The sequence below is a fragment of the Phytophthora ramorum genome, assembly GCF_020800215.1.
Source record: "Phytophthora ramorum isolate Pr-102 chromosome Unknown Phyram_PR-102_s0016, whole genome shotgun sequence".
Taxonomy (NCBI): domain Eukaryota; phylum Oomycota; class Peronosporomycetes; order Peronosporales; family Peronosporaceae; genus Phytophthora; species Phytophthora ramorum.
In genome coordinates this window covers 258,286-285,223 of record NW_027150662.1, presented here as the reverse complement: position 1 = coordinate 285,223, position 26,938 = coordinate 258,286, and the positions used below count along the sequence as shown (strand labels likewise).

The window sequence follows — 26,938 nt, the reverse complement described above, 5'->3', positions numbered from 1 at the left end:
GTTGGTTATAGCGTACTACAGTAGTATTTTCTAACTCGTGGAATGATGGTAAAGTCACAGGAATGCAAGTTGAAGTGCTTCAGTCTTCCCAACAGGCAGTCGCTGACCCCGTTTTGACGCTTCTCACTTTCCAATCGGCCACAACAAGCAGCAATCCAAGTCTCGATCTGTTCGCGATGCTCTCACAGCTACGCCGTTGCTTGCTTTCTACCAACAGAAGTATCATCCAGTCGCAGTCACGCTCGATGAGTTTCAAGGTTCGCGTCGGGGCTATCGAGACCCCTAAGTTTCCCATCGCCGAACGGCAGCGAGTGCAGCAAACTTGGGGTGTATCTGGCGATGGGGCGTTGGAGAAGCTGCGTGTGGCTATGCCTGGACTTACGTATATTTCGGTGGCGCCTCGTTCATTTTTCGATGAGGTGGCTCACGCTCAAGGCGGCCGATCTGATGAGCTTGTCGCAGTGGCGAGGGTGTCGAGTGATGCCCACGATCTGCTGGAGCGTGTCGATGTCCTAACACGAGGTTCCAACCGCCTGCTCATCGGCTTCGACCCTCGACCACCTCGTGGGTGGCCAGTTGGGGAAACAACGGAGCCAGGACAGCACCTGCTGACAGAAATCTTCGTGCGTGAAGCGTCCGAGCTTCGTAGCCTCGGGGCTTTTGGCGGTGGGTCTCTCGTAGTGACCGATAGCCTGGAGCAAGGCAGTGTCGTCGTGAACGACTGCCCGTACGAGAAGATCAAGCTGGCGGCATTTCGAGGAAGCCGTGTATTCGTGACGCAGCAGCAAGCGCTGCATGTTGGTAGGGTCGCCTTGTTCGCAGGCAGAGATAGTCAGCTCTACCTTTCCGCGCCAGAACTCGTGGCCAAGGATCGTATTCGTGTAGCAACATCGGGACGATGGGGCAATTCCTCCATTATCGTGCAGACGCCAAAGTTGTTCACGCCAAGTCTCGGAGTTGCTCTGTCTGGATCAGGCCACGTCCGCTTCGCATCAGTCTCAAACGAAGACGATTGCCGGTGTGAACAGCAGTCGCTTGCGATTGCAGGCAGCGGAGGCATCGACACGGGGGACATCACATCGCGGTATGCTCGAGTGGCCATTCTGGGCTCGGCCTCGGCAACAGTGCAGACGACCGAGTCGCTGACTGTGGGCACTTTGGGCACTGCGAGAGTAAACTACCTGGAGCCAGGACCCGAGAGTGTACGAGGCAGTTCCTCATCGCTTCGAGCCTTGACGGCCACTGCCAAGGCTCAGCATGCCGAAGAGCGAGCGACGATTGAAGCCGCTGCCTCACCTCCGACTCGTGAAAGTGCATTTGAAGACGCAGGCAACAGCCTCAATCGTTGGTGGTGGGGTCCTTGGGCTGAGCGGCGTTCGCAGAAATTCCATCGTTGGCAGAGCAAGCACAGCAAACGCTGGTGTGACGAGTACACGTACTGAGCAGGTGCGCATCGATCAATAGCAGCCGTAGTTGACTCGGTACACTGCAACAACGAACGACCTGAATCCGCATCCATGCCAATCACAACCAGCACCCAAACAAAACAACACAACATCTACTCATATACACCGTTCACATTCAGCAATGAAGGAAGTATCCAGCCCAAACAGGCATCTTCCGTGCGTCTACTCTGCTCTACTTACCGAATGATTGCCGTCCTGTCTTTCGCTTCACGCTCGTGCTTTCCTTGAGCAATTTTGCTGTATTTCCGCCCGTCGATCAGTCAGTCCTGGCTAAAAAGTACTGGACGATGGCCAGCACAAAGCTTCTCTCACTTTGCTACCATGAAATACACGTCTAGGACATGCGTAGCTGGTAGTCGCCGTTTTGCGTAATGTAGCGCACCCACGGCAGTGCCTGGTAGCCGCTCTTTTCGATGATCTTGAGGTAGCGCACCTGGATGCCCGAGACTGTGAAGTAAGGGATCTCGAACTTGACCTGAATGGGGGCCTTCCAGTCATCTGTCGCCTCGTGGTTGTCCACACTGGGCAAGCCAAAGTGCGCCCGCATGAGGTACTCGCGCGAGCCGTTGAACTGCTTGATGGACCAGACGATGGCGTCGCGGTCGGGCACGTACGTGACGGACCCGATGCTGCACTTGAAGCTGGGCGAGTCGACATCGGGGGGCACTGGGATCACGATCTCGACGTTGTTGGCGATACTGCGGCTCTTGAACTGCGACTTGGCCTTGACCATGTACTCGATGCGGGAGCGCGAGTGCGGCTCCACGACGGCTTCCACCCAGATGAGCGGCTTGACGTGCGTGGCGAGACGGTACGTCATAAGATCGAACTCTCCGTCGGGCGGGATGAAGGAGATCGTGCGGTCCGACTCGAAGCGCGCAAGGCGCACGCACTGGTGGAACTTGATGTCCTCCATCTCCACAGCCTTGCCCTTGCTGGAGGACCGGCCGGTGGCTTCAAACAGCGCTTTATCGTTCAGTCCGAGCTTGAGCTCGGGCATTCCCGACAGAAAGCTCTTCATCTTGACGGCACCAATGATCTCCGAGTGCAGCACGGTGCCGTTGCTCGAGACGAGCAGGTTGAGCTTCTCCACCACGTCCAAGAAGATCTCGTTCTTGCGGTGCTTGATGCCCTCGCTGCGCCACGAGACAGCGTTCGTGAGCGCCGTGGGCGGCCGTGGAGCCGCCTCCAGGCGGTGGCCCTCCTGGGTGATGTACTCGCGCAGGATACGCGCCTCTGTGGTCTGCGGGTACCCGTGGTCCATGGTCTCGTCCAGCAGCTCAAAGATGATGACAAAGTTGTCTCGGATGCTCTCCTCCTCCAACTCTCCGAAATAGTCCCGGAACACTTGGCAGATCCGCGTGAGGTACATGAGCATGAGCGCCACGTTCGAGTTCACCTTGGTTACGGTCATCAGGTACAGGTTATTGTGCTGTGTACACATCATAGAGAGAGAGAGTAAGTATACAGTGTATACACATCTGCGCGGGACCAAATTATAGTCCCCATGCCTTGAGATACACGAATGTGTAGCCGTCCTCCGTGAAGACTGGGCGCTGCTCCGAGTCGTCCCTGTCCTGCACGTAGCGCGTGAACTTGGCCGATGCCGACATGGGGATGTCCCCGCGGTAGTTGCGCGAGATGATGACCTTGCCCTTGAGGTCGGTGATGAAGACAGCCGACAGCACCATGGCGGCAGGCAAACTGCGTTCTACTCGGTTCCCCTACGTGTGCGAGGCGTCTGGATTCTAGCCTCGACCCCGGCATATCCCAGAACCAAGGATCCCCGAAAGAGTGCCACTAATACCCCCGAAAGAGTACCACTGGTGTCACTCGCAACTGGGCCTTATACTCGAGAGTTGATGGCAGACAACGTCACCATCGGCGCGGCCGTGGCCGTGCGCAGCGTGCGCGACGCCGAGCAGGGCATCTACGAGTACCTAGAGGAGCAACACCCGGCGGTGCAGGCTCCGGAGCGCGCGCTGGCGCTGCCCGTGCGGCTCAGCGGCTGGCTGTGGCGTCGCGAAGGGCGCGGGATCTTCCGCCGCTACCGCCGCCGCTTCTGCGTGTTCAAGGCGCAGCAGGCGGCGTTGTTTGTGTTCTCGGACGACGACACAGTGAACGGCAAATTGCTGCGCCGCCTGGTGCTCACGCACGTGACGCTCACGAGTCGCGCGGACCGCAGCTTCGTGGCTCTGGGATACCTGCAGGACAAGGAGCTCCACAAGGAGGCGTCGGACTCGATGGCCCGGCGCGTGAGCAGCTTGCTGCTGCCTGGAGACAGTCAGCGGTTCTACATGCCCGAGGAAGAGCGCTTCAAGGCCGTGTCGGCCAAGGCCTGCAGCGTCTGGACGCACTGCTTCAAGTACCACATGAAGAGCTACGCACTGCGCAGAGCGGACGCAGAGGCGGTGGAGAACGACCCGGACTTTGTGTTTGAAGACGCTGCCAAGAACAAGCGACGCCATTCCCTGCCGGGTAGCAGCTTCCGCAGCGCTAGTGGGTTGTTTTCGGCCTCGCGGTCGAGAAGCAGGAGCAGAGGGAAGCTCGTGGTGGGGAAGAGAGACACCGAGGAAGGAAGAGACCGCGAGGCGCCGAGATCGGCACCGTCGATTCAATTCGACCAGGAGTATGGACCCCAGATGAGGATCACTGCCACGTACAGACCGACACCGGGGATAACAGAGGAACGGGCGGAGACGGAACTTTCACAGGCTCACCAACAGGAAGATGCAGAGCTGCAGGGGGAGGAGATGTCATTGTCAGACTTGCCCAGTATTTCGTCCATTTGGGAAGACGAAGAGCTGCTCTCGCATTGTATCGACTTTGATGTAATTGTCAAGGAAGAGAAGCTGGCTGCTGGCGCCTCTGGTGAAGTCTGGCGAGCAATGCACCGATCGCAGGAAGTGGTGGTCAAGAACTTGCGGGATGAAGTCATGGCAGCTACGAAATCGCAGACGTCGCCCAGTGCCAGCGAGGTCACTGCCGTCTTCCGATGCCGACGCGCGATTCTGGATTTCGTAGAAGAGATCCGCATCATGTCGCGGCTCGAGCATAACCGTATCGTAGAGTTTCGTGGTGTAGCGCTGAGTTCGGAGCGTGGTATGCTGCTGGTGATGGAGTATTTGCCTCGAGGCGACCTTCGGACATACCTCAACGCCGTCAAGCGCAAGGGAGACAGCTCATCAAGCTCGACAGGAGGCTCGAACGGTGGTCGTGAACAGTTTCAAAGCATTTGGACCTGGACAAAACACCAATGGCGCTTGGCCATTGACATCATCGAGGGGCTCGTGTATCTGCACTCGCTGAACCCGCCGTTAGTGCACGGTGATCTGAAGTCCGCTAACGTTTTGTTGCGCAGTAACCTTCGCGCCAAGCTGACAGACTTTGGTCTCTCGCGCTACCTTCCGTCTGCGGAGGGTGGTGACTATGACGAAGAAGGAGCTTCATCGTCACGAGCGACAGTTGGCCACGATGAGAATGCGAACACCAAGAGCAATGCATCTCGATGTGGCTCTCGCGCGCGTGGCACAGGACGGTGGATGGCGCCAGAGCTGCTGGTATCTGGGTCACAGACCTCCATGGCCTCGGACGTGTATGCCTTTGGAGTCGTGTTGTCGGAGATTGACACGTGCGAGCTGCCGTTCTACGAGCGCGAGAAGCTGGTGGCGCGGGCTCTGCCTCCGCGAGCAGGGGAAGGCAGCAGCGAAGACGGGGACTCGCGCTTGATGAACGAGAGCGCGCTGGTGCACCGGATCGTGACGGACGGCTGGAAGCCCTCGTTCCGCGTGACGTGCCCGGAGGTGATCAAGAAGCTCGCGCACGACTGCTTGCTGCCGGACCCGAGCGCGCGCCCCACCTCGCTGGCTGTGGCGCACCGGCTGCGCAAGGCGGCGACGAAGAGAGAGCGCCCCGAGGCGCTCGCCGCGCAGGCCAAGGCCACCACCTCGCTGCGTATCCGCTGAGCGCCTTGCGGCGCGATATATTTAACCCCCCATTCACCAATGTCAGAGGGTACGACAAGTCAGAAATCCAGAGGTGTCGGCTATTGTCGTTTTTCACAAAGTGTAAGATAGTGTAAAACACTAGCGAGGGGAGCTGGCCTTGCTCCCGAGGATTTCTTGCGGCGGTGTATTGATCAAAATCAATAGTGAGAGCAGCTGCCCAGTCCAGACATGGGGCAGCACTCTCAAGTCTAACCATTGCTGTCTAACCGTTGCTGGCCACGCGCATTGTCCTGCCGCATGCACACACTTCAGCATTGCTCTCATGAACCAGTGTCTGCATCCAATTCGACGGTGTTCTCGAAGGTGTTGTTGTTGGGTACGCCCCGAAGCTTCGCTGGCAGCGCTTCACTGGTTCAGCAAGCTCTCACTTTTCACTTCGCTCCGTCAAGTGCACTCGTCCAGTATCCAAGCTCCAGCGTCGCGCAAGCGCCGTCCTCTGCAGAGGCGAGGAGGAGGAGGAGGAAGAAGAAGAAGAAGAAGATCGCTGAAGGAGTCTCGACAGCCCGTTGTTCGCTACTGAAGAGCTACTCGTCACATCCAAAAATGTTTTTCTTGGCGGACCTCCCAACGCGGACGTAAGGCTCGAGGAGAATGCTGCGTCGGCTCGAGAGTTGTTGAACGGATGCCTCGCCACGCGACCTGCATGACGAGACTACGCACCGTCCAAGTTTGCTTCAAGACAAGACGTAAGCAGAAAAGCTTACTACACTACGGTAGTGTCGTCATGTGCCTATCTGGAGGTGGAGAGGGTTGCATGGTGATAGCATTACCCCTTTCGGACGCTGTAGGCTACGTACCTATAGGACGCCCTTCGGGGAATAATGGGTTAAGGTAGACGGGATGTGGACACAATGTGGGCATTGAAGTCCAGACCTTGGTGTCGGACACATAAGTTATTCCGGTATACCGGTATCCGTACGCTCGCTCGGAAAGCTCATGTGGCGCTGGTGTGGCGTACGCTCCCACCTTCATGTCGCAGTCACCACTAAATCGGGGTTCTAGGCCTCTAATTAGGAACGCACACTGGCCCATCCAAGATCGCTTCCATTCGTGGTTCTGCCGTCTCAAGCGCAAGAAGGCCCAAGACACAAGACTCTACCCGCAGGCATGGCGACCGAGGCGGAGCTGACGGCGCAGATCGCGGCCGCGGGCGACAAGGTGCGCGATCTGAAGGTGGCCAAGGCCGACGGGGTCAAGGAGGCTGTGGCGGAGCTACTGGCGCTCAAGACGCAGTTCAAGGAGGTCACGGGCAAAGACTTCGGCCCGCCGGCCAAGGCCAAGAAAGACAAGAAGCCCCAGCCCGAGCAGAAGGCCAAGGACCCCACCAAGAAGTCCAAGAAGGAGCTTAACAAGGAGCGCAAGAAAGCGCACAAGCACGCCGTCAAGGCCGGTGAGGCCGACGAATCCCCCGCCGCTGCCGCGGCCCACGCGACTCCCGCCACTCCCGCTGCAGCTGCTCCGGCGACCGCGTCCCCGGGCAAAAAGTCCCTGAAGAAGGCGGCTCACGCTGGCATCGAGTTGCCCGCCCCCACGGCCGAGGACGACGGCATCATCCTCTTCTCGAGCGCCGGCCAGCTTCCACGCGCCAGCTACGTCGTGGCCCAGCTCGTCCAATACGCCCCGGGCTTCCGTAATGTCGGCCGCGACGCGGCCAGCGCGGCCGTGGTGCCCACGCTCACGCTTGCGGACGGCCGCATCGTGTCGGGCGACTTTGCCGTCGCGCGCTACTTGGCCCGCACCAAGCCCGAGCTGGGCCTGTACGGCGTGGCCGCCAAAGACGCGGCCGCGTCGGAGGCCGCCCTACCGCCCTCGCAAATTGACGCGTGGCTGGATTTCGCGCTGACGCGTCTCGGTGCCGACATTGAGGACGACGGTGGTCTGCAGATCCTCAACCGCGTGCTCAAGACGCAGACGTTCGTTGTCGGCCACGCGCTGTCGCTCGCGGACATTGGCGTGTGGGCCAGTGTGGCCCCACTGCAGAAGAAGCTGGACCTGTCGCCATTCTCGAACGTGACCCGCTGGCTGGCGCACCTCGAGGCGCAGCAGACGCTCTTCGCTAAAGTTGACGGCTCACTGAAGGCTTTGAAGCCCATCAAGGCTCCCGCCCCGGCTGGAGCTACCAAGAAGGCGAAGGAATCGGGTAGCTGCCCGCCCCTGAAGGATGCTGTGGAGGGCCAGGTGGTGACGCGATTCCCCCCGGAGCCGTCTGGATATCTGCACATTGGCCACATTAAGGCCTGCATGCTGAACAACTACTACGCGCGTCACTACCACGGCAAGCTGATCCTTCGCTTCGATGACACGAACCCCAGCAAGGAGAAGGACGAGTTCGAGCAGAGCATTATCGCCGACCTGAAGCGCGTGGATGTTGTGCCGGACGTCGTGACCTACACGTCGGACTACTTCGACAAGATCGCGGACTTCGCCCGCCAGATGATCCGTGAGGGTAACGCCTACATGGACAACACGTCGCAGGAGCTGATGCGTGAGGAGCGCATGGAGGGTATCAACTCCAAGTGCCGCGATCAGACGCCGGAGCAGAATATGGCGCTGTTCGAGAAGATGCTGAAGAACGCCCCGGAAGCCCAGGGCTTCTGCATGCGCGGTAAGATCGACATGCAGGCCAAGAACAAGACGATGCGCGACCCTGTGTTCTTCCGCCTGAACCCGACGCCGCACCACCGCACCGGCACAAAATACCAAGCGTATCCGACGTACGATTTGGCGTGCCCTATCGTAGACTCCATCGAGGGTGTGACCCACGCCCTGCGTACAACGGAGTACAACGACCGCGACTTCCAGTACCAGTGGGTGCTCGAGACGCTTAGTCTGCGCAAGGTGATCATCCAGGGTTTTGCGCGTATGAACTTCGTGTACTCGGTGCTGTCGAAGCGTAAACTGCAGTGGTTCGTGGACAACGGTCACGTCGAGAGCTGGCGTGACCCACGTTTCCCGACGGTGCAGGGTGTGCTGCGTCGTGGTGTACAGGTGGATGCGCTGCGTGAGTTCATCCTGAGCCAGGGTGCTTCGCGTCGTATCACCGATATGGAATGGGACAAGTTCTGGACGCTCAACAAGCGCGTGCTGGATCCGATTGCCCCGCGTTACTTTGCGATTGCCGAGGAGTCGAAGGTGCCGCTTACGCTGACGAACGTGTCGAGTGAGGTGATCGGCATCCCAGTGGCCCGCCATCCGAAGGACCCGTCGATGGGTAACAAGATGGTGCGCTTCAGCAACAAGCTGCTGCTCGAGCGCGATGATGTGGCCAACTTCGTGGAGGGCGAGGAGGTAACTCTCATGCGCCACGGCAACATTATCGTCAAGAAGGTGAACAAGGCCGCTGACGGCACCATTACGAGCGTCGAGGCCGAGAACCACCCGGAGGGCGACTTCAAGAAGACGAAGCTCAAGGTGACGTGGCTGGCCGACGTGCCGGACCTCGTGCCGCTGACGCTGGTGGAGTTCGACCACCTGCTGAACAAGCCCAAGCTCGAGGAGGGCGACGACTTCCAGGACTTCCTGACGGAGACCACGCGCGCCGAGATGCACGCGCTGGGCGACCACGAGCTGCGCAACATGAAGGAGGGCCAGGTCGTGCAACTAGAGCGTCGCGGCTACTTCCGCGTGGACGTGCCGTACGTCTCCGAGGACAAGCCGATCGTCATGTTCATGGTGCCCGACGGCAAGGTCAAGGCCATGTCCACGCTGTCGACCAAGCTTGCCCACCGGTAATTAGTTAGAGACGGCGAGGCGTTTACCCAGCATTGCAGTGCGTTGATGGTAGTTCACTTTGTCCCCACGAATCATTCGAAACCGCGCGTGGTTCTTGGCATTTAGACTTTGCTACACTGTGCTGTACCGTCATCGCTTGCTGCAGGCCATTGTCATGAAATTCTCAGCCCTGTTTACGCAAATCTTATGCACCACGTCACGACCTCCGGCCTGGATAAAGCAAGAAGGCGTGTGCCTCTGCGGCCTCTGCGACGGTAGCGCCGACAAGCTCCAACCGCCACCTCACTCAAAGAAACGCCATGAGCGCCCACTTGCTGCTGCTTCGGTACGTCACTGCCCAAGGTCCGGGCGTGCAACTATCGCAACTAATCCCTTCTTCTCCCCCCCTCATGCTCTGCAGGTCCTCAAGTCGTCGCCGAGCGCTGACGCCGCTGTACGCCGCGGCTAACTGTTATGGAGTCATCCGCGACATCCGCCAGCGCCGTGTGGTTCTTTTGAGCCCCTTGGCCCGACGAGAGCTGCACGCGTTGCACCGCGCGGGCGGTTCGAAGGTCGCGATGCTCCCGGAGCTTAAGCTGTACAATACAGCTTACCGATGGCACGGTCACAGCCACGGAATGCTGGACGAGGAGGAGGAGACGGCCGAGGAGAGGGCGCTGCGGCTAAAACTGTCTGCGGAGGATGTGAAGGCTGCAGACCGCATCACGTGGGTCGGCGTGTGGCTCAACGTTGTGCTCAGCGGCCTCAAGGGCGCCGCCGGCGTGGCCTTCCACTCGTCGGGACTGTTAGCCGACGCCGCTCACTCGATGAGTGACCTGGTGAGTGACTTTGTGACGCTCGTGTCGCTCAAGTACTGCGCGCGGCCGCCGGACGAGCTGCAGCCGTACGGCTACGGCAAGTACGAGACCATGGGCGCGCTGTCGGTGTCACTGCTGCTAGTCGGAGGGTCGCTGGGCATCATGGCCCACTCGCTGGACACACTGCTGGTGCTCATGGAGCCGGTTTCGGCGCTGGACCCCAAGGAAGTGGTGGAGCTGGTGGAGCACATGGACCCGGAGGCGTTGGAGGCCGTCGAGACGCTGGCCAAGGCGGCGCACAAGCACGCGCACGGCATGGTCATGCACCCCGCGGCGTTGGGCATCGCCGCGCTATCTGTGGCGGCCAAGGAGGCGCTGTACCGCACCACCATAAGCATTGGCCAACGGGTGCACTCGAGCGTGCTGATCGCGAACGCGTGGCACCACCGCAGTGACGCCGTGACGAGCGTCGTGGCCATGAGCGGCATCGGGCTCAGCCTCGCGGGCTTCCCGCTGTTCGACCCGCTGGCGGGTATTGCGGTGGGGGGGATCATCTTGAAAATGGGCGCGGAGATCGGCTGGGACTCGGTCAAGGAGCTGTGCGACGCCAAGCTGCCCGACTCGACCGTCCGAAGTCTGGACAAGGCCGTCGCCGCCGTGGTTGGAAATAGTAACGGGGAAGTGCTTGAAGTTCGCCAACTGCGGAGCCGCAGGGTCGGGCGGCACATCCATGTGGATCTCACCTTGGTGGTCGACGACGCGTCGCCCGTGCACCGAGCAGTCGAGTGGAAGCAGAAGGTCAAGGGCGCGATCAAGCACCAGGTGCCCCGCGTGAAGGACGTGGTGGTGGAGATCGCCTCGCCCGAGCAGTTGGCGGCGGCGGCAGCAGCAGACGCGAAGTCAGACGAAGCCTCCCACCACCACCATTTGTAATTGTTAGACTCGCAACCTGCAACCTAATACTACAAAGAACGCTTGCGGTTTGCAGCGTGCAAAACTGAATACGATGCAAAATAGCGGTCTACGCGTGCAAACGAGCGAAGGTTGCTTTGGTTCGTTCTCACTGCCTGCTGTACGTTAGGATCTAAAGTGCCACGCAGACCTCATCTCGCAACAATTCCTTGTTTCGCTAGGGAATCCATCCGAAGTGCACCGAAGCAGAACGGGTAGAGCAATTTTACAGTTGTACAAGGAGCTGACGAACTGGGAGTCACACCTAGTGGTATTGCAACCGCCCCGAAACTGCACACACCATTATACATGTAGCACGCATGGACCCATACGCATGAGCATTTGCTGCGGCTGCCCCGCGCAGGTGAACTCGCTTCACGCGTGCAGAAACCACTCGGAATAGTCGTCGGCGTCGAGCCATGTTGCTTCCTGTTTTCTGCACTACGACGCGGTCGGCCGCAACTGTGCGGACGGACCCGCCTTCCTGCGCAGCTCGAAGTTATTGGGGCTATTTGCGGCAACCGTGTTGCAGCCAGGTGATGATAGCACTCGTACCGTTGGGAGTCCTCCCTCTTCAAGCTGCACTCCGACAACCACGTCCTACAACCGGCCACAACCTGCAAATTGCCGGGCTCGTCGGAAAACCAGTCTCGAGCCCGACCCGAGCGCCTGTCCAGGTTGTCCCACGACCCACCCGCAACGGAACGTCTCCTTCGGCCCGTCTCCGTTCGCGGATCTCATCCGGCAGCCGCCCACACAGTCGCCATAACTCAACCAGGAGGCGAGAGGCCATGACAACTGCGCTGCCGGCGTGCGAAGGTGTCTTTATGCGCGCGCTCTGCCCGCACCCTCAGCTCTTCGAGGAAGAGTACAAGCGGTGAGTGTATAGTCCTTCGGTCGGTGACGGCCCGAAATACTAAAGGGGGCGTCGTTGACTCTGCAAACGCCGTGATCGGCGGCCGCAATCACCTTGGAAGTGTTTGCATTCGCGTGTCTGACCTGTGGTTTGTTGGCATTCATGTATTCGACCGATTGTCGGTCGTAGGAGCAACCGGAACCGCGGCACCAAGGTCCGTGCTGTGCATCCTGGTGTCTACGTACAGTGTGGACGAATCTTTCCCTCATCCATTCCTCATCTTTTTTTCTCTATTGTTGCTGCTGCTGCTTACTTGAATGCAACCAACGTTAGATCTTGCGGTGCGTTCATTCGAACACACCACCAATTGAATAAGACGTCGAGGCAGGTCTGACACATCACTGCTTGCTGCTGCGTTAGGTGCTTCCCTCACTGCTGTCCGCACCACGTGGACAGAAGTTACTGCGGGTCGTCGCTTGAAGTCGTATTGCGTTTCGACCCCGAGTCGGATGTCTCCCAAGATGTCTCCCAAGATGTCGCCCAAGCGAACCGAGGTCCTGACGTGCCGTTCGACGTCGCCAACGTGTTTGTGTTTGCCCGCTTTGAAACTGTGGATAATGCCAAGCCTTCTGCTGGCGCTTACTCCCTGCACTACCTGCGCAGTGTCTCCCAGAGCGAGTTGAGTCCGGAAGCTTCCTGGATCGAGGGTGTACGGCAGACAGCGGCGGATAGACAGCAGCACTCGCAGCAACTGCATGGCCGTCAGCCACCTTCGCGACCACCAAGTTCTACGACAGATTCAGCAACATTCGTGCTCAATGGTCAAGCATTCGCCAAGTGGTACTACCACTGGGGAAGCGGAGCTAACAAGGTGCAGCGCGCTACGAAGCACGCGCTCAAAGCTTACGTTTTCTACCAGCAGGAAGCACAAACACCAGGCCCCGTTCAAATGACAAGTTCACAGCAGGTGGAAGAAACCGAGTCTACGGCCCGACAGGAGCCAGCACGAGATGGAACACTCGAGTTGCTCTGTATAGTGACATCTCCGCCGTTTACGGTAGTCTCGTATCGTCGCGCACCGCTAGATGTGTCTGCTGCATTCCCCGGTAGTCCTGATGCTCTGGGAATTGATGCAACGACATCGTTAATGCCACACTACGCGACGGATACAGGTCACCCTGGAGACTCGAGACTGCACCGACTTGTGCAAAACCAAATCTCCAGAGCGTTTCAAGAGTACAATGAGCAGCGCCAGCAGGATCCCCATGGCCCTTCGGACAATTCTTTTACCTCACACAGAGCCTTGGATGGGTCAAATGAAAGCCAACGCGTCAACGATGAACGAAACCAGTTCGACCGGTATCGGCAACTGCAGGAGCGCGAAGGTCTTCGGTTCAGGCTTCTCACGCCTGAAGATGCTGCACTCTCTGGATCTTCACCCCGAGAGCCGCGACTGGTGTTCGACAGGACGAGGCAGAGAGACGACCACCAAGTTGGTGACCAACAGCATTGGCGTGACACTGACAGGACCAAAGAAGAGGACTTTGTGGAGGACTACGAGGAAGACGAAGAAGCTGTTCCGCAGCCACTCACGACACAATCCTGGCTAGCGCAGAGTGCGTCCCCTTACGAAGTGAAACCTGCTGGGCCGATAGAAATGCCTCCGTCGGCAACAGACCCAACTAGACAGACCGAACGGACCGCAAAGGTGACTTTGCTACGGTTGAAACAGCAGCAGCAGCAATGTGACATTCACCTGCGTGAGGTGCAGCAGCTCACGGACCTCTCAATCATCCACTTTTTCGTATCCCGCATTACCACCAACAGTGCCAGAGGTTTAGCAAACCTAGAAGTAGTTTTCACAATTGCGATTTCACAGCAGTGGCGCTTTGCGTCGGGTGGGGCGACACATCTCGCACGTTTGTTGCTGACGATTGCGGAGGGAAAGCGTGGAGGCAATCCGCGTACAATGGAACGGTTGGACGGGAAGCGCGAAGAGCTGATGCTTATACTGGGCGAAATATGTGTTTGGGCCTTCTCACCTGATAACGTGGAGTTGATGCAGAGCTTGCTGACTGCGTGCTACCCACTGCTACTTGAAAACATGAAACCTGGTGGATCTGGTGGCTGTGATGACGATGGAAGTCAACTCCGCACGGCCTTTTTGGACTGTGTTACACGCTGCTGGAGTGCGTTAGACATATTTCTGCAATCCCCACGGGCGACCCAAACGAAGATTCGCAGCGTGCGTGAGCTGAGCGATGCTGTACTTGGCGTCGTGTACAGTGATCCAGCGCTCGAAGAGCTACGTTCTGGGCTGAGAGATATGCTCCAACGGCCCACTATCGTGCTGGAAGACAGCAAAGAAAACTGTTCTGCAGGTTCAGGTGCTTACGGGTCAGTCACTCCACGTTGCAACCTGGTGGGCTGGCGGGGCTTTGTGGCCCAAGTGCGCGAAGGATACTTGGTGCGCCTGCAGAGTTCTTCATCGATATCATCAACACTAAAATTACTTACAGGGATGTGTGCGGTGTTGTAGAGAGACCAGTACTCTGGTCGGGGTCTCCCATGGAGCCCAAGACTGGGGATAAGTGCGCGGCCAAACCGGTGGGCGGCAGACTGGCTGCTGCAGCCAAGCAGTTTGTCGGCCATCCCTCACACGGACAGTCCGCGACGCACTACTCGGGAATCGCATGGGCCTTCCATGTGGACTTCGTGTCTAGCGCTATCTCAATTGTTGCACCTGAAGATTGCAGCCGTGGGAGATCCATTGCACACCCTTTATGTGCGTAGCAAACTTAGGGATATCCAACGTTCATTTGTCGGTACTAACTCGCCGTTTGATGCAGGTGCAAGCAGTGCCGTCGGTGCTTTTTCAAGACAATGCGTGGCTGCGACTCATTTGCGACGGCCGTGTGCGAGTAGCTCCTGTAGCCCCCAACGGCTTGACGAGTTTAATGGGCAGCGCATTCTGCGGCTTCGGGGGCGACTATGTGGCGTACCGTTTGGAGCCGCAGAGCAGCAATGACGTAGCTGTCAGCGGCAAACGAGCAGCCGATAACTACCTCATTTGCCTAGAGTTCTATTGGTGGCCGCTAGGAAAAACGCAGCACGGCGAGGTGCAGAGTCGGCTCGTGGCGTTCCGAAGTGTGGTGACGCTAAAGGCGGCAACCAGTGGGGCCTCAATGGAAGCACAGATGGAGTTGGAGCGCGGCTTCGTCGAGTACGAGGCGGCGGAAATGCCCGAGCTGGAGTTGTGGGCACCTACCGAGCGTGTGCAGGCCGTGGCGAGCTGGCAGCCGTGGCTCTCGATCGAGGGCGTGTACGCGCGAAAGTAACAATAATTGTCTATGTGAGACGGTACTAGTCCTCGAAATTGTCCACCTGTCAAGCCCAGCACCAGTGAATGAGTTTGCAGTCGATGGACTCACCACCAGAATACTAGCGGACGTTGTTGAACGCTGTAAGACTCCGTGGTGGTGTGCAGGATGCTATTGCCAGTGTTGCAATTAGCAATACCTAAAGTCGAAGCGACGATAGATCATTTTATACTACGAATTCTATTACTATTAAAATAGTACTAAGTAATAGTCATTGGCAGCAAGAGGCAAAGCTGCCGCGTTGATTTGACGTAGAACAGAGTCGAAGCCAACAGAATGGCCATGACAGACCTGCAACACTTTAGCTCTGCGCGTGGGGACTACGACTTGATTTGTTGGCATCGAGCACCGAATTTAGACTTTTTCACGGAGCAAATTTGAAATCCGTACAGCAACAGGTTCCTTTAAAGTGGAATCTCAATAGTACAAATATTCCCAGTAAAACGATTTACACAGTTTTTTCTGGCTTCCGTTTGAAAGATGTTCACATCATGTTTTACAGGGTATATAAGGTAAGGTTGTCTTAGTCGCGTCAAATGACGGTATCCGAATTCCTGCAGCTTCGACGTGTCTTTTGCACCTCGCACTCGCCGCCGTTCATCCATCGCCTGATTGTCCAGCTCCATGAGCGCCCCGTCCGGCGCAACAGCTCCCGTGCCGCTCCAGTCCGCGCCCGTGCCGCTGCAGGCGCCGCTCGCGCAAGTCGCTCCCAGCAGCAGCAGCGCGCGGACGCTCGAGCAACTTTTGCAGCACTTTGTGCGCGTGTACGAGGAGCGGCTGCTCGTGGACATCGCCGCCAATTTGTACCGCGAGTTCGCGCGCGGCGGCGGCATCCAGCGCGACGACATTGGCAAACTGCTGTCGCATTTTCCGCCAAAGGTGGTCGAGGGCGTGTTCGCGCGCTACGACCAGGCCGGGCGCGGCGTGGTGGACGCAAGAGCGTTTTTGGCGCTCGTGCGCTACCTCAACTTCGGCAACGGCTTCTGCGACGCGTGCTTCGCACCTATTGGCGAGCATGAGCGCGGCTTCATGTGCTTGGAATGCAGGGCCGGGGGCTACATCCTCTGCGCCAGGTGCTACCCGAGAGGCGTGAGCGGTGAAGTGCACTCGCCCACTCACCGGTTCGTGCCGGCCCAGGAGATGCTCGAGATGCTGGCGCCCCCGCCTGAAGACCGCGACCAGCTGCCTAATGGCGTGGGCGTGTTCCTGCGCACGCACATCGCCACGCTCTTCGCACAAATGGACGCGGACCGAGACGGCCGCATCTCGCAAGTCGAGTTTCGCGCCTTCCAGAGAGCTCAGGGCTGCGCCGACAGCTACGTGGACTTTTTGTTGAGCTTTGGTAGTAGTCCGGATGGACTCATCTCGAAGAAGGAGCTGCTGTACCTCGTGACAGGGCAAAAGATGACTCGTCAGTGCGACGAGTGCGGCGCGCTCAAGTTCGTGGGCCAGGATCAGATCCTCTCGTGCACCGCCTGCATCTCCGACTATGACATTTGTGACGCGTGCTTCCAGAGCGGCCGGTGCCAGCACGAGCACGCCAACTTTCGCATGGCTGAGCCATTCCAGTTACGCTTTGCCGGACTCTACTATCGCTACTCACACGATGACCTGTGGCTCCTCTCCGTTGGGAGTTATGACCTCTGGGCACCGTACGAGCCCTTCCTCGGCGAGCAGCTGCGCGTGTACGCTCGACTGGGTCCGCCTCAGCCGTACGGCCACTACATTCTGCCCAAGTTCACACAGCCGCAGTCGGCAGCTTTCTTTGAGCGGCACTACGGCGCTGCGTTCTCGGCCAACAACGCGGCTACCAATGGGCAGCAGCAAACAAACAATCGGGACGCGTTCAACGCGGGCCTCGACATTTTCAACGAGCAGATTCCGGACTTCACTCAGGACTCGACGCCGGCTCCGCAGCCACCGTTCGACTGGGCCGGCGCCACCGGCGAAGTGCTTTCGTGGTTTTACTAGATGAAGATACGGCGGACCTGAGACCTCCGATTCAAGACGCTTCGCCGAGGACGTGGACGTACCGGAGCTCGAGACGCGCCAGTCCGGAAGATATGTGCATATCCCCCCCCCCATGCAGTCAGCTTCAGTTATAATACATGGATCTAGTTAGTGGTGGAATATCGTCACCGATACCAAAAGCTTTTTGCATGCTGCAATGGCAATGCGGTGATTTTCGGTGAATGCCTGAGACAGAGTGCTACAGGATTGGTTCGGCTTCAACATGCAGACGAATCGAGGACGAAGGACACGTGACGACCGCGGATTAACCTTTTGAGAGATTCAGACTTGTCTATTACGCCATTATCAGTGGTTGCAGGATGTCTGGTATGTCTTGAGCCTGGTTAGCAACGCCGGTTCCTCGTGTGAGTCCGGTGGTTGTACGGGGCGTGCCGCCTTTCGCGACTTCTCTCTTGGTGTCCTAGCTAGATGCTGCTGCATCAATAGCAGCCGTGTTCCTTGGATCTTCGTATCTGCTCTTCGACGTTCCCGTTTTGCGATCGCTCGAATTTGCCTCATGCTGGATTTCCAAAATGTCCTCACACTACCATCGATGGTTACCTCCTCATTCTTGAATACGACTTGGTTGCGTTGGATCCATAGCGTTGTAATGCATACGCTGCACAACACTCGCCATAGTCGGTTCCAGACCCCCTCATATTGGTCTGCTGCATCCGGGTCGATCTTCTGGATCGCTGTTCGTATCACCGTTGATACGGCGGATTAACCTTTTGCCAGCATGACGTACTTTCGGCGTCACACACACACAAGAAACACTGCGGCTGCCAGGAGAAACCGGTGGGCTGAGCAACAATCGGCGACGGCGTGTATCCTGCGACAGCCAAAGCAAGGGCCGGCGGCAGCTGGTGGTTGGATACACCGACGCCGACATTCTCAAGCTTTGCCTGCAGGAACCCTTCTCGAAGCTCGAACGCTATTCGAACACCGCACAAATGGCTCCGAAAGCGGATCAGTGTGTGTGAGTGGGGGGGGGGGGGGGGGGTAGATGTCTGTCTGCCCTTTGTGGCAGGCAGGGCTTGAATTAGCATGCCAGCAGGCAACGGGCACTTCGGCGTTTAACGTAAGTCGCATGACCAGCAGAGCTCCGTTGACGTCGAGAGGTTTCAGGCGCTTCTCGATGGATCCGATCCGGCCATCTCTGGCACGTGAGGTATCCAAGGGATTCATGCAGCAGCGCCCGTCGCCGGCACTCACCGCCCGTCGCCAGCATTTTGCTCCTTCCTCGCCGAGTGCGCAGCGTTTTTTGCGGTGATTTCTGGCTGATTTTCACAGTTGCCGAGCTCTCACATGGCTTGTGGCGTGATGCTTGGAGGGTGAGTGGGCAGAGGCACCGCGGTATGCGGTGCATGCATCTCATGATGCAAATGAGGCCCGACGAGATGCGATGGTCCATCGTCGGGTGGATTTCCTGGCGAAATGGCTGTCGTGGACACATCGTGGATTTGTGCAGTGGCACGATTACGCGGTCGTTGTCCATGCGAAGCCAGAATCTGACCGCGAACCCCCCGCCAACTATGCGATGGAGGCCGTGGCCATGAACACCAGCGCTTAAAATGCTTTGCGGTGCTGTTGGTGCTGCATCTTGGACGCCTTTGCCAAAAGCATTCACTTCAACTTGTCCCGCAATCGCCGAGTTCAGAGCGGCATACTGAACGCCAGTATGCGAAATTAGTCGAGTTTAGAACATCCCCATCCGTCGATCGAATCGCGCGGCTGTCCGTCTTGCTTTAACTATGGCGGCGCGAACGTATCTCCAGGACGATAACTGCCAGCGACAGCGGATGTGGGCAAGCCCGGCTTTGAATGACAAGCAAGCGCTTCTTTTTGCTGCGGGTCTCATTGTCGGCGGGCTTACGGCGAGGGCGGAAACAAAGGGAAGAAATACGCGTTTGCACCACGCAGAAAAGTGGCAAGCACAACTTTGGGCTCTCGCTGCTTGAAACCTGATTAAGTCGTTCTTCCAGCCCTTTTTATTCTATATCGAAGAAAAAAGGGAGATACAATATTGAAGGAAGTAAACAACAGTTTACTGTCGAATTGTCTAATCTATATTGAGAGGGTATACGTAAAAGGAAATATCGAGCCCCAATTTACGGATACATACCTCCCGAAACCACGGTATTTTGGGTCGTGCGACACTGTTTACTCCTCGTCCTGTGGCAGAATACAGTTCGTTGGGCCCGCCCGTCAGTTCCAAAAGTAACTTGCAGCGCTCAGAGCACCAGGAGTGTGTGTCTTAGACAACGAGAGCTCTTGACTGAGCAATACTGGCCCCTCACAGCCAGGTTTACGCCACTTAGCGTCGTGGCGACGCCATGCCGAACGTCGAGGCCGAGGAGCTGCCGCTTCTCCAGAGTCAGCGACGCCCGCCACTCCCCAAGAGCGACCGTAAGTCTCGCCTCCTTCCGTTCCGTCCTTTAGCCGATCCCTTCTTAACCTGTCCCTGTGTGCTCTTCACGTGTCCCTGTGACTGCTTAACCAGTACCCACCACCACCGACATGGACGAGTACATTTGCTACGGCGACCGCGTAGCCTTCCTGTGCGAGGGCCAGCTACTAGCCCTCACGCACAAGTTTAACCTGACGTACCAGCAGATGGCGCTGCTGGCGGCCTCCACGCTCGCCACGGGCGGCCTCATGGGCCTCGCGGGCTTCTTCGTGTGGCGCAAGGGCCTCTTCCGCAAACGCTACGCCGCGCTCTTCGGCAACGACATCTACAACGAGGACGACTTGCTCGAGTCCGAGTCATTGGAGCGCGTCCCTCTGCTGGGCGGCGACAAAGCTTCAGCCACGGCCAGCCGTGTCACGACCACGAGCGGTGTGGCCGGAGAGCCAGGCTCCCCCATGGGGCAGCCCAAGGCCTCGCATGGGTCCGTGGCCTTCCGCCTCTTTGAGTTCGACCCCAAGAAGCAGCAGCTCGTGTTCTCCAGTGTGGGACTGCCTATTAAGTTCGGCACCCCGCTGGTCGTGGTGCACGCGGAGACAGGCCGTGCCATCAGGTACTTAAGTCACAGAGGCGCCGTGACGATCAGCAAGCCGCCCGTGAACTTGGCCTTCCACCGTCAAGTGCGCGCGAGTCTGTTCGCCATGGAGGAGTCGGCCGTGCACCTGAATTCCATCAAGAGAGCGAGGCCCCAGTCGCTTACGACGGCGCTGACCACCGCTAGTGACGCTAGCAACGTTAATAATGGTGACGCGTTGAGAGCCACGGTGGCGGACCCCACGAGGGCCCCGGAAGAGGAAGAACAGCGCGCGATGGTCCCATACGACCAGGATTTCTTGGTGGAGTTGGCGGATCAGAGCCAGGAGCAGACACCCAGTCAGCGTCAAATGCAGGTGCTCACGAGCTACCCGCGAGGCAAGAAGCTGTCGAACCTCACAAATGCCCAGTCCAAGCAGCGCCCACGAAGTCGCAAACAGCAGCAGTCCTCGCGGATGATGCACTATAGTGCCCAGCGACGCAGCTTGGACGTGACGAGTTCGTCTGCCGCGGCGTTCCGAGCTGCTATCGATGACCCACGAGCACGACAGCCAGCATTTTCCAATGGAGACGATCCTACTGGAGCGACTGTCGTCAGCATCGCTGACACTCCACACGCGTCGTCTGGTCGCGGTCGTCGTCGTGCTTCGAGCTCGTCGGCATCGGCGATTCAGGGCTCGGGATCGAATGCATTCTACCGGTCTATCTCGGAGTCGTACATGAACATGGTCTCCGACATCACAGATTCCCTCCAGCAGCAACGTGGCCGTCAGCGCGACCGTCAGGAGTTGCGCCGCCGCCAGAAGCAACTCATGAAGGACTTGCCCAATATGTCATTTAACAACCCATTGGGCAAGTACTACGTGGCGACAGTGGAGCCCGTCCGGCATCAGATGAGCGGCAGTAACTACCGTCAACCAGTGTCCCCAAGCGACGAGTATCTGCGCTGGGGACAGCCCATGTCACTAATGGCCAAGTTTAATGGTCGTTCCTGTGGCATTCGTCCGCGCGAGTACTACAAAGACAGCGATCTATACTTGACGACGGAGGCAACGCCAACCACGATGGTGCCGTTGCGTGAAGACGGCGATCTCAAATGCATGGCCAAGGAGTCAACGAGGTATTTGGCGCACTTGGAAAAACGCCAAGTGAATCTAAGCGTGGGTACGTACAATGTCTGGATGATGCCGCGCAAGGTGAGCGCGTTTACGAGCTGTTCTCCCAAGAAGAACACTCGTGCGCGATTGATCGGCGATCTGTTGCCTCCATGTGACATCTGGGTCTTGACGGAGTGCTTCGACTATCGTGCGCGCGATATCTTGCTGGACAAGATGTCGGAGGCGGGCTACTTCTTCTTCTCGCCTACGGTGGGGCACAAGCGGATGAACAAGTCAAACATGCGCAAGCTGCTGAACGGTGGTGTGCTGCTAGCCAGCAAATACCCGATTCTTAGCGTTCGTGTGAAGCTGTTCGAAGGTGCCTGTGCCGGTGCTGACAAGCTGGCGGACAAAGGTGTGCTGTACTGCAAGATTTTGAAAGACGGTCTATTGGTGCACGTGTTCTCGACGCACCTGCAAGCATGGAACGACCCACTGTCACGGACCATGCGTAAAATGCAAATGGATATGGTCGCCAACTTCATGCGCGCCATGGATATTGACGAGGTGAACGATACCGTGCTTTTCGTGGGCGACTTGAACGTTAACTACTGGCTGAACAAGACAAACCAGGAGTACGACGAAATGCTGAACATCTTCGAAGCCAAGGATCCGTCTGTTGTGCGTCCGAGGAAGCTCGGAAATGCCTCGGACTCTGATAAGAAGGAGTCGGCGGCGGAGTTCAAGCACTTGCGCAAGTACAGTTTCGACCCGCGCGTGAACGCCTTGGCTGCGGACGGCTTAAGCACGGACGGCAGTCTGGAATTGTTGGACTACATTCTTTATTCGCGGACGCATCGTCAGCCGAAGACCGCAACGAGTTGGGTCCAGCCACTGACGACGGTGTCGCCATGGAAGTGGCGCAACCAATCGCAGTACAATCTGTCGGACCACTTCCCAGTCGTGAGCGAGTTCACCTTCGAGATGTAAATCCAGAAGTGGATGGGGGCTGTGGTCCAGCTGTGGATGGATGCACTGATCGAGAGTGCGTCCATTTGCAAAAGAGTGGTCGTGGGGCGTGCCCTGGTAGCCCTAGGACGTGAGTGTTATTTGCTTGTCGTGTATTTTTGCTATTCTATCGCAAGTACATTAGCGATGCATATGGGAATTGAAAATAATTTTGCACGATTCGAGGCAACGCTGTGTGGTTTCCTTTGCTGTCTTGGTAAGCTGCGCACTGCTGGCTGTCGCTGTTGCAGCGGTTGAGCCATACGTTGAAGTTGTTTCCCCATCACGTTTCCTCTTCGCCAACTTCCGCGATGTAATTTGTCCAACCCACGCTTGAAAGGCAATTTTTTGCGACCGTGATACGAATGCAGCTTGCGAGTTGGATAGGATCGATCGACGCGCGTGTCCGGAGGCTATGGCATGCTTGTATATGTAGTAGATTGCTGAGGTTGCAACTTTTACCAACCTCTTCATACTTCTACCTATTTTCCGTGTGCCGAACTCGTTGTCTTCACACTGGCCTCGTGTGCCTTGGGCAGCGACTGCTCTTTGCAGGTGCAGAGCGCCAAACTGGAAAGTGACTTCGCACCGACAATGCCATGGACTGCAAGGAGCTGTTGACTGCCACCAATCGGATTTTCCATCGTCCGCTCCTCTTCCGCTCTCTCTACACACTTCGCGAAGCTTTGCAGGTTGTGCCCTTCCGGAAAGTGATTGCGCCTGAGGTGAAGATCGACAAGGCTGACGAGCGTTTTATGAGCGAGCGCTCGACAGCCTTTCCAGCAGATTTTCATGGCAAGGGCGGACCAAAGCGGCTGGACTGTCCACACGATCCGCTCTGCGCCCTGCGGCGTGTCAGGCAGCACTGCACGCGTCCGATGCGACCACATTTGCCATGACCCCATCCAAACTTATGCGGGTTTTTTCCTCTCGCGCTTTATGACAAGCATTATAAGCGCGTCGGATACGTCCGGCGGCTTTGGGGCGCGCGGGTTGCGCCCGTCAAGAGTGTCCATGCTCTGGAGGTGTAAGTAAGGCCCGCTTGACCTCGTTGCAGCATAGAGACGATTCGTAGTCGGAGGCGGGCGCGCCCAAACCAGTTTTTTCCCTGGGTAAACACAGGATGAGCTTTTGTCAGTGACATTGCCGACCACGAGCTTGGGGGCTTAACGCTGACCTCAAGGGCATTACACGCCGAATTTTATTCAAGTGCTCTGGAGAGTCAAGTGCGCCACACGGGCTGAGTCAGGTGAACTCCACCGCAACTTGAGGTGCCATGGAGCAGCCCGTTTTGAGAGTCCGCTTCTAGAAGGCGGAGCACAACTCCATGAGCACACGTCTGGTCAACGTTGGGGCTTCCGAGCCGGGGTCGATTTTCGCCAGCAGACCAACAGACAGTCTCCCAACCCACCAGATGCCTTCGAGTCAATCACTACGGTCGCATGGTAAGGCAACAAGTCAACCATACCGGCGAGCATCCGATGCGGGCCAACCTGCACGCCCAACTTGGAGACCGAACTCGCCAGTTTGGGGGGATAAATACAGTGAGAAACACTCCGTGTTGTCAAGAACCTTTCATACAAAGTGTGGGACGTTATGATATTTATAATTGAGTTGGAATACCAGTGTCTCTCTGCTTGTAGATACCTCCAGCAACAAATTCTCATAACCGGTTAGAGGTTCTCTGTGTTGAGTACTCGTCGCATCGTGCAGTGCGATGGGGCGTTGGCGCGTTGATAGCAGTGGGGCTGTGCGGAATTTTTGGTGCATAGTGCGGATCAGGTTACGGGTGTGGTCGTCCCATCAAAAAGCAGCTCCGCTGGACCTCTGCCTTGGTCACAATCGAAAACGCCACGCTGCGCGCATTGAGAACGACCGCAGTCGCGTCGAAATCAAGGCCGCACGGGACGCAGCAGCACTTGCAGGCCGTTTCTCCGCCAAAAACAGCAACAGGTAGACCCGCGTTTAGGTGGAGCAGCAATGAGCAGCTCGCCGTCACTCCGTCGTTCGCGGGTGGAGCGGGCCAGCAGTCTCGACCTGCCTGGCGGTCCGTCACTCTTCCGCCGCTTCAAGAACAGCAAGACGCCGGCCACCGAGTCGCTCGCAGCTTCGCAGCCGCCGCCGCGGCATTCACACCGTCGGATTCTCTCGAGAGACCGCAGACGCCCCATGGTGATCTACTACGCGCACAATTCGTCGACAGTCTCCGATGTCGACGAGTCGTCGACTGTTCGCAGTCTCGATGCTACTGTGTTCACAGATGGCGAGATGTCCGAGGACGACCAGGTGGACGACCGGTTCGACATCGACCCCAAGGTCCCGGACTTTGCAGCGAGTATGGGCCCCAGAGACACCATGTCGCGCAGTCGCGGACCGGGTCGCGCCTTCATGCGTATGTCCCAGACTTTCAACCGCTCGTCCGAGAGGTTGGACACGAGTGGCGACAGCCGCAGAGATCACCGCCGCGCAGCGCGGCAAAGTGTCAAGTATGACGTGGCGTGGCGAGAGGACGACGAGAGCGCGTGCTGTCAGGTGTGTTTTGCCATGTTCACGAAATTGTCGCGTCGGCGGCACCACTGCCGAGTGTGCGGCGAGTTGGTGTGCGGCGCGTGCTCGCAGGACCAAGTAGCGCTGACCGCCAAGTTCACGACGCCGCGGCGCGCGTGCGTGGCCTGTTGCAGCCTGCTGCAGGCCATGGCTCGCTCGGGGGACGACCGCGTCAAGGTGGTCGAGCCGGACGTTGCTCCCGCGGCTCCGACCAAGCGACACACGCGCGGCCAATCAGCACCCGCGCCGACGACAACTTCAACTACGTGCCACTCGCCCAGCAGCGCAGCGATGCCCGCGCCCGCGGCAACGCCCCGCTTCCGTGACCGACTCACGGAAGTGCGTCGCGTTATGGCGGCCGGCAAGCTATCGCGTCGGCGCGGCAGCTCCGAGAAGAAAATGTTCGTCATCTCCAGTCTCTGGCTGCGCACGTGGCTGGCGTTCACGTCCTCGGCGTCGAGTTCCAGGTCCAGTCGCAACCTCGACTACGGATTTGACACAGAGACGTCCATCTCTTCACCCACTGCAAATGATAACGCTGCTAGTGCGGGTCGCGCACCTGGTGCTATCGACAACTGGACACTGCTGGAACTTTCACGTGGCAAACTCGTGCGTCGTCCGGGTCTCATCCGCGATGAGGTCCTTGCTGGCGATGCTGCCATTTCTGGAGAAGACGCGGACTTCCAGCTGCTGTCGCCTGAAGTGTGGGAGGTTTTCCAACGACTCTACGGCGGTGCGCCGGCCATTTACGTGAATTTGACCAGTGCCGATCCGGACGCGTGGATTGTGGACGTGGGCGCCTTGCTGGCGTCTGGCACCAGTGACAATGGTACCAAGGTCCAAGTGCTTCCTGCTGTGGAACGCGCGTTGATGACACGCCACCAAAGTGAAAACGACTTTGCAAGTGTCAGAGGCCCGAGAGCTGCGAGCAACCAGGCCAGAACCCCTACGGAGTCGGGGCCGTACACTCCGGTAAGTGGTCGGTACACAGTATCAAACTCCAAGCAGCAACCACCAAAGAGCCCGGCGTGGACAGTTACGAGCAGCAGTAGCAGCAGCTCGCTGAGTGAGGACAAGGAACGCGTTCGCAGCCCGGTGGGTAGCGGTAAGATGCAGCTCGAAGACTTGGAGTCGGATGTCGCGGCGTTATCGGTTGCAGCACCCAAGAGCTCGGAGGAAGATACTGTGGCTGATGATGACATGAGAGCGACGACCTCGATGCGAAGCCCTACGGCTGCCTTCGCAGCATCGGCGTTTGCTGTCGCGATGAAGCAGGCAAGGTTAAACGCCCAGAAGGCTATCGATGATCGCGCCTCCCGCGTCATTGCGGCATAAGGTTCTAGGAGAGACAAGCTTGATAGCTTACAACTCGACAGCTACAGAAGCAGTATAAACCATGGCGCCGATTGGGGGATCTCGACGCACACTTATCTATAAACAAGTCCTGCATTGCAAACAACTTACCGCTTTCCATTCCTTGTGAACAGCGGCCAATCATCAAGAGCGCAATCTTAGCCTTTGGCAAGTTGGAGATCAGACTGTAAGTGCAAGGGTCAACTATTTCTGTCACGACCACAGATCGACTGCATTTTTACACTTGCATATTATCGTTTGGCTGCCGAGTCGACTTCATCATGGGGTTGCTTCGAGCTCGTCGTACAAAACTAGCGCCACCCTTTCGGCATGGGGCTGAGAACGAAGACGCTTCGAGTGCCCAGCAAGCTCGTGTTCGCCAGGAGAATCGACGTCGTGCAGTGCTGTACGGCGTGAGTTCACAGTCTGGGAAACGACTTCCCAGTGTGAGTCTCCAACCCACCGATGCTCGAGTTCGACGCGATCTACTGCGAATCACACAACAGCAAGATCAACGGGTGGAGAGTGAGAAGAAAAGCGTCTACGAAGACGAGCAAAACGACAGCAAGCACCGCGAACATCTAAACTTCAGACCTCCCATGGATCAAATCCACAAGTTACAGGATTTACACACGACGGTGGCCAAAGACTGTCGAGGCCGTGCAAACCTTAGTGCTGAGCAGCGAATGTTCGCCAAGCTTAAGCAAAAGTTTGGTTCCAAGCAGCATGGAAT

At 57.8% G+C, this 26,938-nt stretch overlaps 9 protein-coding genes across 9 annotated transcripts; 8 read left to right on the top strand and 1 right to left on the bottom strand.

Moving 5' to 3' along the window:
- Nucleotides 1–245: 245 nt before the first annotated feature.
- On the top strand, nt 246–1,442 carry KRP23_12726 (uncharacterized protein; the record flags this gene model as incomplete). The annotated part of the gene is made up of 1 exon (XM_067883352.1): nt 246–1,442. One exon carries the CDS (start codon nt 246–248, stop codon nt 1,440–1,442), a length of 1,197 nt encoding a protein of 398 aa, XP_067738805.1.
- Nucleotides 1,443–1,800: 358 nt separating this feature from the next.
- On the bottom strand, nt 1,801–3,157 carry KRP23_12725 (AP-1 complex subunit mu-1; the record flags this gene model as incomplete). Its single annotated transcript, XM_067883351.1, has 2 exons — nt 1,801–2,898; nt 2,978–3,157. The coding sequence occupies 2 exons, from the start codon at nt 3,155–3,157 to the stop codon at nt 1,801–1,803; spliced, it is 1,278 nt and encodes a 425-aa protein (XP_067738804.1).
- Nucleotides 3,158–3,328: 171 nt separating this feature from the next.
- On the top strand, nt 3,329–5,431 carry KRP23_12724 (putative serine/threonine-protein kinase pats1; the record flags this gene model as incomplete). The annotated part of the gene is made up of 2 exons (XM_067883350.1): nt 3,329–4,689; nt 4,828–5,431. The coding sequence occupies 2 exons, from the start codon at nt 3,329–3,331 to the stop codon at nt 5,429–5,431; spliced, it is 1,965 nt and encodes a 654-aa protein (XP_067738803.1).
- Nucleotides 5,432–6,580: 1,149 nt separating this feature from the next.
- KRP23_12723 (Glutamate--tRNA ligase, cytoplasmic) lies at nt 6,581–9,205 on the top strand (the record flags this gene model as incomplete). The annotated part of the gene is made up of 1 exon (XM_067883347.1): nt 6,581–9,205. One exon carries the CDS (start codon nt 6,581–6,583, stop codon nt 9,203–9,205), a length of 2,625 nt encoding a protein of 874 aa, XP_067738802.1.
- A 299-nt stretch (nt 9,206–9,504) lies between these two features.
- Nucleotides 9,505–10,935, top strand: KRP23_12722 (Metal tolerance protein C1; the record flags this gene model as incomplete). The annotated part of the gene is made up of 2 exons (XM_067883346.1): nt 9,505–9,530; nt 9,606–10,935. The coding sequence occupies 2 exons, from the start codon at nt 9,505–9,507 to the stop codon at nt 10,933–10,935; spliced, it is 1,356 nt and encodes a 451-aa protein (XP_067738801.1).
- Nucleotides 10,936–11,744: 809 nt separating this feature from the next.
- KRP23_12721 (uncharacterized protein) lies at nt 11,745–15,147 on the top strand (the record flags this gene model as incomplete). The annotated part of the gene is made up of 6 exons (XM_067883345.1): nt 11,745–11,830; nt 11,999–12,023; nt 12,143–12,150; nt 12,230–14,276; nt 14,349–14,594; nt 14,659–15,147. 6 exons carry the CDS (start codon nt 11,745–11,747, stop codon nt 15,145–15,147), a joined length of 2,901 nt encoding a protein of 966 aa, XP_067738800.1.
- A 666-nt stretch (nt 15,148–15,813) lies between these two features.
- KRP23_12720 (uncharacterized protein) lies at nt 15,814–17,160 on the top strand (the record flags this gene model as incomplete). Its single annotated transcript, XM_067883344.1, has 1 exon — nt 15,814–17,160. One exon carries the CDS (start codon nt 15,814–15,816, stop codon nt 17,158–17,160), a length of 1,347 nt encoding a protein of 448 aa, XP_067738799.1.
- Nucleotides 17,161–19,535: 2,375 nt separating this feature from the next.
- Nucleotides 19,536–22,287, top strand: KRP23_12719 (Sphingomyelinase C 2; the record flags this gene model as incomplete). Its single annotated transcript, XM_067883343.1, has 2 exons — nt 19,536–19,608; nt 19,703–22,287. 2 exons carry the CDS (start codon nt 19,536–19,538, stop codon nt 22,285–22,287), a joined length of 2,658 nt encoding a protein of 885 aa, XP_067738798.1.
- Nucleotides 22,288–24,285: 1,998 nt separating this feature from the next.
- KRP23_12718 (FYVE, RhoGEF and PH domain-containing protein 6) lies at nt 24,286–26,187 on the top strand (the record flags this gene model as incomplete). The annotated part of the gene is made up of 1 exon (XM_067883342.1): nt 24,286–26,187. One exon carries the CDS (start codon nt 24,286–24,288, stop codon nt 26,185–26,187), a length of 1,902 nt encoding a protein of 633 aa, XP_067738797.1.
- Nucleotides 26,188–26,938: the final 751 nt, after the last annotated feature.